This window comes from Hydra vulgaris, chromosome 03, assembly GCF_038396675.1.
Source record: "Hydra vulgaris chromosome 03, alternate assembly HydraT2T_AEP".
NCBI classification, from domain to species: domain Eukaryota; kingdom Metazoa; phylum Cnidaria; class Hydrozoa; order Anthoathecata; family Hydridae; genus Hydra; species Hydra vulgaris.
Window position 1 is genome coordinate 24,824,525 of NC_088922.1, and position 12,976 is coordinate 24,837,500.

Consider the following 12,976-nt stretch of genomic DNA (forward strand, 5'->3'; position numbering starts at 1 on the left):
AGGAAGTAGCAAACTTTAAGCATTACTTAAAATTATAAAAAAAGATAAAACAGGGTTTGATTTTTGAACTTAAAGTTAGTGTTGCCAAATGGCAACATTACAAAAGAAAGGGTTAAAAAAAATATTTTAAAACTTTTTTAACAGTAAAACCAGCCGATATTTGGTCCTAAAAAGACGTCTTTTTAGAGCCAAATACCGGCTGGGCAATAGTTTAAACAATATATGCCTTTTTTTATTATTATTAGTAAAACCATATCTAATAGTTAAACAATATATAACTTTTTTATTATCAGTAAAACCATATTTAATAGTTTAAACAATATAGTTAGAAACCACGTTAGAAATAAACTTGCTTTTACCTTAGCATCAACGCAGGTGTCGAACCTCGGACTTCTTGAACTCTAACCACTGCACCGCGGCTGTAATAGATTTAAGAGTGTATATGTTTGTCCCCAACGTAAAGTTGGTTTCCCGGTTTATACGTAAGAAAGCGAAGCGCTAAACTAAAATTAAAATTCTAATCGCGTTCTCTTACGAAAAAGCCGAGACACGACAACCCTAGCCTAAACATAGTTCGGCATCTAGCTATCAGTGTATACCCAAAGGTTTGTGTACCGCATCTACTGTGATTTGCCTCTTATATTCTTTAAATGCAATGTCTTCTATAGACAATGTATGGTATAAACACGCTGCACATTTTTTAATAATTTATATACTGGAGGGCTTGCCATACGCAACGTTATTTAATGCCTAAGAGCTTTTACTGGTTTAAAGTTACGTAACTGTTAGCTAAACAAATTTAAATTAATAAACTTACAAAAGTTAATAATTACTAGATAGGAAACGTTCATATGCTTATATAAAATCAAAAAAATCACGAAGTCCCAACAATTTTTATGCCGGGTAAAAACAGGGACTCCTGGACTCCGACTTCGCATTCCTGCTTCAAACTATGTTTTTTTTTTTTTTTTTTTAATGTCTTTAAAAATGTATTTAAGTTTGTTTCGCACAAAAAAAAAAAAGTAAATAGAATAACAAAAAACAATAGAATACGTTATCTAGTTATTATTTTGAGATCAGTAAGTTAAATAAGTAGCGTAGCGTTTAGTTCAACTCACCTATCAATTAATTTACTCTACTTAGATAAACCGATTCTAAATGAAGACTTTTGTGTCAATTTTTGTAACAACAAATAAAAATAATTCATTTAAATTTATCAATCGAGTTCAAACGTTTTAAAACGGCATTTCTATAATTTTCTTTTATTTGACATTTTTTTAATGTAAGCATATTTTTGGTATAATTCTTGTATTCAATGTTAGTCAAAAATTCGTCTGAGTTTGACTGTTCTAAGGCTGTAATGGTTTGACAGAATGAACTATTTTCTGATTTTCGAGTTCTTTTGTTTTGCAATTCAACGGGAGGATAAGCTGTCAACAAGTCTTTGCTTTTGTTTTTTAAGTACGTCTTCGATAAACTATTGCACATTGTATAGGATATAGAGGGTGCGTTTATAATATCATTGTCAAAATTAGTATCATCGAAAAGTGCGTCGTTCAGATCATCATCGGAATCTATGACTATCGGATTAAATTCATTTGATGATTTTTTTATGTTAAAATTTTCGCTACACTTAAAAGACGATTTGTGTGAGAACAATACAGGAACCTCCACATCATCTATTGAGTTTACTTTAACAAAAATTTCAGGAGACGCAATAGCTTTGCTATTAAAAAATTCAACCTCGTGATTTGTCAAAGCTTGTACCTTAGAAACTTCTGCCGTTACCTTCTCACCCGTTAAGCTGCCTTTTCTAAGAGTATCGGCGATTTCGCTAAGTGTTTTTCTACAATGTGATATTTTTTCTTCGGCCATTTTTAAAACAAATGCAGTAGGAGAATCTGCTTCAGTGTATGTCTTCAAATCGTTTACGTTATTGTTCAATTTACTAATATTCGACGGAATACAGTAATTATCCGGTTGAATACCATGGATAAGTTCAACTCTAATTATCAAAATATAAAATAGAGAATTTATACTGTTTATTAAATATACTACTAAACCTTAAAAAAAAAAGTTACTTTTGTGTCAATGATGTTTTATTTGAAATAAAACCCTTCAGCTCCTCTTCTCCAGCATCCGCAAAACTTTCAAACAGAGGATCTACTTGTTTGTAATACTCAATTACGTTTGGATGTGCTGATACTTTAGCGGAGTCAAAGTTTCTATAAAAGAGCGCAGGTACTTTATTAGCCTTTACGAAAAAGAAAGAAATACTCAAACTGAGTCAACATCAATTTCACAAGAGTATTGTGCACAAAATTTACTAATTCTTAACACAACAACAACAACAACAAAAAAAAACATTTGACATTGAGTAAAAAACGATGCATGCGATCTATGAAAACAAAATAACCACTTGTTTCTTTGATTTTTTCTTGAAATATAAGGCCGGATGAAAAAAAAAAAAAAAGCATTATAAACATGTAGCTAGAAATCGGTTCCATTTTTGTTTAGAAAACGATGCATGGAAACATTTATTTTTGACTGGATTTTAAGATACCATTTTCGTTAAATGAGCATGCTCAACCCACCCAGTGGGTATAAGACGTGTTTTATACATTCATAAAACGTATTAATGCTAGGAGTGTTTTTTATTGAAATTACCTAGTTTAAAGCCCAAAACTGCAGTGGTTTTAATTGCTTTTTGAATATATGCAAGACATTGTAAAAAATTTTAATACTTTACCAATACCAAATATTTTTTTGTAATTTAAATTGAAAAAATTTGTATTTTTATCGTTTAAAGGTTTCAGCTAATAAAATTGAAAAAATAAAGAATTTTTTTTTTCTTGTGTAAAACAAAGTAGTATTGTTTCAATAAAGTGGCTTAAAATTTGATCTTTTGATAAAAAGTTTAGTTAATAACAAATCACAAATATGTTAATATTCCGCAAATATGTTAATATTCCACAAATATATTCAAACTGTCAGGTATATATTTTTTACTTAATGTCATTTTTTTGAACTAATTGAAAGCTCATATTACCAAGAGGTCTGGGTAATTTGAACACTTTTTCTCGTTTTAAAAAAAAACCTTTTTTCAACTTTTTTATTTGCATAAAGTTGAGCAGTAAGCAAAGATATTTCTTACTCTTTTTCATATACTCTTTCTTATTGACGCAGTCTATAAAAACTAAAATTTATTCACGCAGTCTATAAAAACTAAAATTTATTCACGCAGTCTATAAAAACTAAAATTTATTCACGCAGTCTATAAAAACTAAAATTTATTCACGCAGCCTATAAAAACTAAAATTTATTCACAAAGCCTATAAAAGTTAAAATTTACCTGAGCAGTAAACCATTTAAACTAGTCACTCGGGACAATGCTACATAAGCTTGACCATGTTCAAAAGCATTAGCAATACTTAGTTCAACACGTTCAAGCGTCATACCCTACAGTATTAGGATAGAATAAACTAAATTAACATAAATTATCCAATGTAACTAACAAAAAATGGAAATTTATATTAACCTGTGCTTTATGAACACTGACAGCCCATGCAAGAGCAAGAGGTAATTGTTTCCGATAACTTATAACTTCCCCAGCTACTTCCGTTGAGATTTGATCAGGGTTGATAAGTAATTCCAAATTGTTTACAAACCTTTATATAATAAAAAATTTATTTAAAAAGCTGGTACAATAATACTTTAACATTTTACACGATTCTTACTTACTTCACCACCGGATATCTTGGATACTCACATTCTTCATTCTCAAATTCTATTAAACTTGTTTCATTAGGACTCTAAAAATAATTAAAACCGTTTTTAATATTCCTTTTATTTAACCATTAACATTTGTTGTTTAATATTCCTCTTTTTTTTTAAACATATTTTTATATGAAAACAATCCTTTTGTCAAAAACTTTTAATTTTTAATTTCAATATTTTTATTGCAGTAATTTTTATTATAAAGTTAAAACAAATCTACAAAGTTTATCAATATGAACAAAATAAATTTATAACTCATCCAAAACCTCTTGAATCAAACTCAATGGATGGGGTTCTGGGAGTTAGGGGAGCACTTGAAACTTTAAAAAATTTTTTGAATTACTTAGTGTATTTTTAGATCTTTTATTCATATTTAAAAAATCCAACATTCAATCAAAAACTTATTAATTAATTAATAAGTTTTTGCTCAAAATTAGGATTTATAAACAAAAACAATTTTAATACTAATGCATGTCACTGATCATAAATATTTTCACAAATTTAAAAACAAAAAAATTCTTACTAATTAAAAAACCTCTATTCTGTTTACACTACTTTATTAGAATTGTGAGGGTGATGTGTTTTATTTGTGAAGGTGATGTACTATTTTTTGTACTTCATCCCCTCAGTATTATTTTGTTCTATCTAAAATTGTAATAAATAAAATGTTTTATCTAATATGTAAAATAAATATAAAAAAAAATTATATATAAATAAATACAATGTTCTATGTAATATAATATATTATATCATGTAAAACATTGTATTTATTTATATATATATTTTTTTATTTATTTTATATACTAGATAGATATTTATTTATTACATTTGTAGATAGAACAAGATAATACTGAGGGGACGACTTGTAGCTTTCAAATTGGAGCAGAAATGTAGATATGCAGCTTGCAGAAATGTAGCTTTAAAATCATTATTAATCTGATGTTTTATTGGCAGTTATCTGATAATAATTCTGATTAGTGAAATTTTTTGTTAAAATGTCATTAATTCAGAATTTTTAAAATTGTTTGTAATTTTTCATCACCTCAACCTGTTTTTTTTTTCTTTTTTTCTTTCACTCACATTTTAATGTAACAATATGTTGTATTTTTTCATTGTTTATGTTAAATTTTCTCAAAATTTCAATAAAATTTACACAAATTATATTGAAATTATTAAAATTATTTCAAATATTTTAATAAAATTAAAATATTTAAAATAGTAAACAATTTACATTTACACATATTTACTAGGTATTTATGAATTCATTAAAAAGAAATAAGCATAAAAACAATATTAATGGATTTAAAAAATAAGCAAATTAAAAAAAAATTAAAACAAAATGTAACAATCTTTGTTCTGTTAATTTGTTGCGCTTGTATTAAACATAGTTGCCGTGTTTGTTAAACACAGCATTCTTTTTTAATTTAATTGTTTCTAGTTACTCTTCAGTTTATTTAATTTTATTATTTACTTAGGTTAATAAATATCTATACCTATATTAAGGTTCTTGGACTATCACTTGGATTTCATTTACCTGTATTAAGGTTCTTCTCTTTGATTTCATTTTTATTTTTACTACTAAACTTTTGAAGAAAGTTGATTACATATCAAAAATTTTTTTTATATAAAGTTTGGAAATTATATTAATTTTTTGTGTTTCGATTTAAACTTGTTTTTTAAATTCATAAAGTTAATATAGCCGAAAACATAACAAGGTTTTTTTTGTTGTTTTGTAAACTTTCTAGTTAAATAATTTTATACTACCCTAGTAGTATAAAAACAGTTTATTAGAAAGTTTATGAAACAACAACAACAACAAAACAATTTAAATATTTTTAAACAAAGTAACAAATTTTAATGATTGTTTTAAATAAAAAACATCAAATATAAATTAATAAAGAATATTATAAAAAAATAGTATTAAACTTAAAAAGTTAGTGTATTTTATGATTATGTTTGAATACAGTTTTATGAATAATTTTAATTTATGATTAATTTTCTATTTAAAAGAGTTTGCCTAATATTATAAAAACATTAGAAAAGATCAAAGTTTTAAAGATATTCAACCTTAATGTAATTATAGGCATAATAATCCTCTATTAGAGTTTTACTTTTTCAGTTTTATATTAGTTGACTTGTTTTGTTGAAAAAAACAAAGAATGATGAATGAAAAGATTGCTGCCCCCATGCCAAACCCTCAGTTGATGTAGCAGCACTCTGCTGCGAGTCAGGTTGTTTGTCAGTCGATGTATGTACTGAAACCCCTGGCAGCAGACTATTTCAGTATGACGTCAGACTGCTCACCTAAATCAGCAGTATAAGATATATATATATATACACACACACATATATATATATATGTATGTATATATATATATATATACATATATATGTATGTGTATATATATATATATATATATATGTATATGTATATATAATATAACTAGCATAGAATTATTTCACATTAAAAAAAAAATTGAATTAAAAAGTTTTTTTTTTTTATAAAAGTATATTAAGTGAACGAAAAAAAATCAAACCTTGGATTCCTTTAGACTCATAAATTTGGTCACAACTCCTCTTAAAAATTAAGAAAAAATTAAGTAATTGAAAACAAATAAGTTGCTTTGAACAGAATATAATATTTTATGCATTAAGACAGATAAGAGATAAACCATAATAAATTTATGTGGATTCAAATTATTACATTTCAAAAATTCAGATAAATTAGATCTTTTAAATAATTTTTTGTTTGTTTTATTGTTTAAGTATTTTATTTTTATGTTGTTTTTTTTATTTTACTGTTTTATTATAGGTTCTAAATGATGTATCTTTTGTGAATTTTTGCTAAGGAATATTTATATTCTACAAAAGCTGCTGAATATTTTAAAAAATGTCAAAAATAAACAAAACTTAAAACATAAATATGAAAAAAATTACCTTGCTCCATTAACTAATCCAGTTGAAACACTTAAATTATTCAAGAGCATAACCTGTGCACCAACTTTTAGATTGAGAACTGAAACAAAACAATCATGTTGATAAAGAACTTAAAATAAGTTAAAAGCATTTAATAAAACAATGTTTGAATATAATAAAGGATAAAGCTCAAAACTTCTAAAAAATGTTTAGATCTCAGCATTTAAACAATGATATCTCTATAAAGTAAAACACAACAAAAACAAACTTTTAAGGTATAACTTAAAAAACCTTTAAAATATCTGGAAGTTTTGTTAAGTTGCTCTTGAGCCATTGAATTTTTAAACCAATCAACTCTTTAAAAAAAGCATTAAAATTTTAATGACATCAAACTAACCATGATTTTTAATTTAAAAAATAAATAAAACAGAGCATACGCTTCAAAGGTAAACATCTTCCCAGGTAATTTTGAGAGCTGAAACAAAACAATATAATTTAATTTTTAGTATAAATTGAAGTTTATAAGTTTTAGTATGAAGAGCCTTCATCAAAGAAAAATCGTGTAAAATAAAAAAAATTGGTAAGTGATTTCTACAAATTTTTTATTATTCTGTTTTTTTAAGAACATCAAGAAATCTATTAAGTAGATACATTTAAAACTATTTGCATATATATGTATATATATATATATATATATATATATATATATATATATATATATATATATATATATAAATACATATATATATATATATATATATATATATATATATATATATATATATATATATATATATATATATATATATATATATATATATATATATATATAAATTGGTAAGTGATTTCTACAAATTTTTTATTATTCTGTTCTTTTAAGAACATCAAGAAATCTATTAAGTAGATACATTTAAAACTATTTGCATATATATATATATATATATATATATATATATATATATATATATATATATATATATATATATATATATATATATATATATATATATATATATATATATATATAGGGGGATTTAGAAGTTGGGTCATAGTAAAATTTTCGCTAACAAATAGGCAAATTTTTGGTCACCAAACAGTAGTTATAGAGCATCAACATTATGAAACAAATCAGTGCTGGTATCTGATTCAGTATCTATTTCACAAGAGCTGGATACCTTTACCTCTTCTATGTCATGGAACTCCTTCAAAAGCTGAGCTGGTGTTTTTTGCGCAGGTGATTAGCAATAAGCAGCTTCTTGTCCTCCAGTTTTACAACTCTTTCGCTAAATTATTGACGACAGCCAGTTTTTCATGTACGACTGGAACTCTAAATAATCACAGAGTCAATATTCCAGGAGCTAGCTGGATAAATTATCTATTCAGACTTGAATATAGTCATGACCAAAAAGGTCAAAAATCAACAATAATTCAGGAGTGATGAAGTCAACCAGTTCTTGCTGCTTGTCAAGTACAGACATGTCTTTTATTACAGGTAAGAAATCTTTATTATAATGTCTATTCATGACATGGTCATCTGGTCTGGGCATGTTATAGAGTATTTTAGGTTACCCTCTCCTCTTATTTAGTGATTGAAGCATTTGAAGTTTCCAGAAAAATGGGAACAACCGTTGGATCCAGGAACCAGCTATAGTTTCTCCATGACTTAAACACTGCACTGGCAGCATGTTCATTTTCAATATATTTGGACATCCAGATAGAATTCAAGTCCTGATATATAAAAAATGATATATTTTTGTAATTTTATAAAGTTTTTTATGCATTATTTTTAGTAATAGTCAATTTATAATTATATACAATATTTATATTTAGTTTGAATAACTGCTGTGATGCAATATCTGGCTTCTCATTAGTCAGAAACTTGGGTTAAATAGAAGATAGCAATAAACTTTCACAGCCTGGTGATGAGAGCTTCAGATAATAAATACCTTCAGCCATAAATCTGGCATGGTCCAGAGCACAAAGTTTCTTAAACTTGTAGATAAAGCTAGGTTCTAGGTACATAAGACATAAGTTTGCCAGCTCATGGTAGTCATCTCTCTCCTTACTAGTCTAAAATAATTATTTTATTGAATACTTTTATTGAATGTTCCCCCTTAAATTAAAATGCTATTTTGTAATAAAAAAAATACAATTAAAAAAAATTAACTAAAAACAATTGTTTAATGTTTTAGTAAATGTTTGTTTACAATTGTTTTAAACTAATCTCTGAGTTTTTAAAAACTTCGGTTTTTACTATCATCATAAGTTGGTTCATAGCTTCAATGGCATGATCTTCCAGCCAAGTTCCACGAACAGACTTCCATTTGAACTTATTCAGCTGGCAACTTTTAGTATCAATAGAATGCCATTGTTTTTGAAAGGATTTAAAAAGGGGATATTCAGAACCAACAGTGGCCTTACAACCAACTGCCTTTTCGAAATGCTTGATGTGGACCTCTTTGACGTGGCCACTGCAGGCCAACATCAGTAAGGGCTTGCCAAGGTCAGATCTCAGCCTTAAAAATACATAGCATTCTTACATTCTATATTTACTACAGTCAATTTATTATCAATATTTCTGCAGCTTTACATAATTGCAATAGGACTTTAAAAATTCAAACAACACCTTTAGTTATAAGATTTTTAAAATATTTTCTTATTATTACTTTAACTTTTTAGCTCCATGCAGTTTGTCATTGCTGCTTCTTTCAAAAGGTCACTGATTGGATTAAACTGGTAGACCAGAGATGGAATCAGTATTTGTGCATTACCAGACAAACCTTGTCATCAAAAACACAAAAAATACACAAAAAATACACAAATCCTGTCCTAAGCCTTGTCAAAGTGTTCAAGTATCAAATCCTTTATTATTTTTCCATAAAAATATAATTAAAGCTTGACATCTTTGTGGTTGATGTAGTACTGCAATAACTTTTTTTAACTTTTCAAAACCATCATTAAGTAGCTTATTTTTCACTCTGCATACACTTGAATATGAAAGAGGCAGCTAATCTGGATTACCATCCCCTTCGATTACCAACTTTGTTAGATTAGCAGTAATATTATTAGCAGATATATTGGCTCTCAGAACTGTTCTCATTGTGTTATAAATGTTGTCTTTGCTAATTTCATTATATTGAGACCATTTTCATGTTTTTTTTGTGTTTTTTTTTCTTTCTTTTTGGAAGCGACAGATCCTTGGCTTGTCTTGGGCTGTGACTTCTTCAGATTGATAAACTTTGTAATAAATGCCTATTTGTGATATTCGTATATATGATATTCGTGATCAGCCTATTAGCACTGATAACTTGAAATCAAGATATAAGCCAGGTAAATATGAAAGATCCTAGAATGCATTCCTCTTGACACTGCACTGTTACTGCGGTACATACCATTTTATTTAAAAAACAAAGGATTATATATTTCATCAGCTTTTTAAAATAGTTATCACTTAAATCATAGTTTTAAATTGAAAATTATAGCTTACTCCATTTTATATTTCAGAAAAAATATCCTACCTGAAACCAACACCAAGGTGGCAAGATATAAGTGAGTCATCTTAAGACCAAATGTTGGCTTGGAAGGGTGAAAGGAGCCCCTCCGGCTCCCCCCCCCCCCCCCTTCATTTTCTTCGAAGGGGTTTGTCAAAATACACTGTTGATTATTATGTTTCTATAACTTATTTAAGATACTTTAAAAAAAAAAAAATAGGAGCTCTATTTTTATCAGAAGATCCTCTGCCAGAAAAATCTGGATTTCATTGATTGATTGATTACAACTAGCAAAAAGTGTCCACAATGGTTACAGGGCTAGTGCAAAACCTAAAAATAAACTTACACTGATAATTTTTGACACATGTCTTTAAATAACATAAATCTTCATTTGTTCAAATAGTATCCAGTTTTTTTCCCCCGGTATATTATACAACTTAAAAAAAAATGTTTTGCACTGGCCTTGATGAGGCCAACGCAATGTAAAAAATAATTTAAAAAACAAAAAACATTTTGTATTTCTTGATTATTGTCCAATAAAAATTGCATATTTATTAGTGAAATTTTTTTTATGACCTAACTTCTGAGTACCCTTAATATATATATATATATATATATATATATATATATATATATATATATATATATATATATATATATATATATATATATATATATATATATATATATATATATATATATATATATATATATATATATATCAGGTATATATATATACATCAGGTTTATATATATATATATATATATATATATATATATATCAGGTATATATATACATCAGGTTTATATATATATATATATATATATATATATATATATATATATATATATATATATATATATATATATATATATATATATTTATTTATATATATATATACATATATATATACATATATATATATATATTTATATATATATATATATATATCAGGTATATATATATATATAAATATATATATAAGGTATATATATATATAAGGTATATATATATAAGGTATATATATATAAGGTATATATATATAAGGTATATATATATAAGGTATATATATATAAGGTATATATATATATATATATATATATATATATATATATATATATATATATATATATATATATATATATATATATATATATATATATATATAAGGTATATATATATAAGGTATATATATATATATATACATACATATATATATATATATATATATATATATATATATATATATCAGGTATATATATATTTATATCAGGTATGTATATATATATATCAGGTATAAATGATATATATATATATCCGGTATATATATACATCAGGTTTATATATATATCAGGTTTATATATATATACATATATATATACATATATATATAAATATATATATATATATATATATATATATATATATATATATATATAATTACTATTTTATAAACATCAATTAATACGAGTTTCTCTTGATACTAAATTTATTTTTATTTTTTTATTTACTTTTATTAAAGAAATTTTCGCTGGATTGTTGTGACCAGCGTCTTCAGCTTTAAAGTTTTTTTGTTTGTTTTTTTAATTTTTTTGTATCTTACTTTTAAAACGGCAGTTTTATTTTATGTCAATGGGATGGTTTCATCTTTTTCTGACATAAGTGCGCCATAAATGGTGTCCAAAATTTTTTGAAACATATTAACCCTCATCTAAATTGATACCGTTTTGTTGAGGGGCACATTGGTGGTACTGTATTTCGAGTGCCTCATGAACTTTCCTATCAAACTTTTTAGCATCAACTTTTAGAGTTCTGCAACTGTCCCAGTTAATTTGTTGTGAACAATGTCTCATGTGTGTAGCTAATGCAGATCGTTCTGTTTTATTTCCTATTGTACTTTTTTTGTGTTGCTGCATGCGTGTTTTTATTTGCATTTTTGTTTCACCTATATACTTTTTGTTACAATGAAATTTAATAAGGTAGACTCCTGGGTGGCTGTTCATTTGTAGTTTAGATTTATTTCTTGATGTTAATATTGCTTCTAGGTTCAGGTTTGATTTAAAGACCATTTTATATCCTGTCTTCCTAAACACCTTACGTAATTTTGGAGACAATATTGGTACCCAAGGTAATGAAATTGTTGGATACGGACTGGTGATGTCTTCATTGTTTTTAGTAGTCACTAGTAATTTTTTGTTCTTTCGTTTTATTTCTTTTATGATTTTTATGAGATTAGATTGTTTGTAGCCATTTTCGACAAATATTGTCAAAATAGTATTTTAAATGTGTATTTTAAATTCATATTTACCATTTTTGTTATTTATTATGGATATGTCTAGAAAATTTAGTGTTTTTTTGTCATTTTCAAATTCGATAGTATATTTTATTTTTGGATGCTGTTAATTAAGTATTGTCTTAAATTGATCAGCATGGGCAATGTAGGGACTCTAGCATGACTGTCATCTACGTATCTATAAAATGACTTTAAATCAATAAGTGGGTTGTTTTTCAGCGCTGTATTAAGTGCTCTTTTTTCAAGATCTTAAAGAAAAGATTCAGCTAAAACTACCATAAATGAAAGACCTATCAGACCTGAATTTTCAAGTTCGTGTATTTCATTGTTCCATAAAAAGTATGGTCGGTATAAACATAGTTCTATTAGAATTTTTATTTCTTTTATATTTAATTTTGTCGCTTTTTTAAAATTATCGCTCACCTCCAATATCCTTATGAGTACTTCAGCATCTTCTTTAAGAGGAATCGATGGTTATAAGTTTATAACATCCAATGA

At 25.9% G+C, this 12,976-nt stretch overlaps 1 protein-coding gene across 1 annotated transcript in view; it reads right to left on the reverse strand.

The window, feature by feature from the left end:
- Window positions 1-1,050: 1,050 nt before the first annotated feature.
- LOC100206110 (uncharacterized) overlaps window positions 1,051-12,976 on the reverse strand; it is a 38,289-nt gene continuing 26,363 nt past the window's right edge. Inside the window, exons 8-16 of the mRNA XM_065792730.1 lie at window positions 7,131-7,168; window positions 6,985-7,049; window positions 6,715-6,793; window positions 6,315-6,354; window positions 3,742-3,812; window positions 3,539-3,668; window positions 3,353-3,459; window positions 2,082-2,225; window positions 1,051-2,005 (exon numbers count right to left, since the gene is read on the reverse strand). Of these exons, the coding sequence (XP_065648802.1) occupies window positions 1,204-2,005; window positions 2,082-2,225; window positions 3,353-3,459; window positions 3,539-3,668; window positions 3,742-3,812; window positions 6,315-6,354; window positions 6,715-6,793; window positions 6,985-7,049; window positions 7,131-7,168 (1,476 nt within the window). The 3' untranslated portion in view covers window positions 1,051-1,203. The remainder of the gene's footprint in view (window positions 2,006-2,081; window positions 2,226-3,352; window positions 3,460-3,538; window positions 3,669-3,741; window positions 3,813-6,314; window positions 6,355-6,714; window positions 6,794-6,984; window positions 7,050-7,130; window positions 7,169-12,976) is intronic.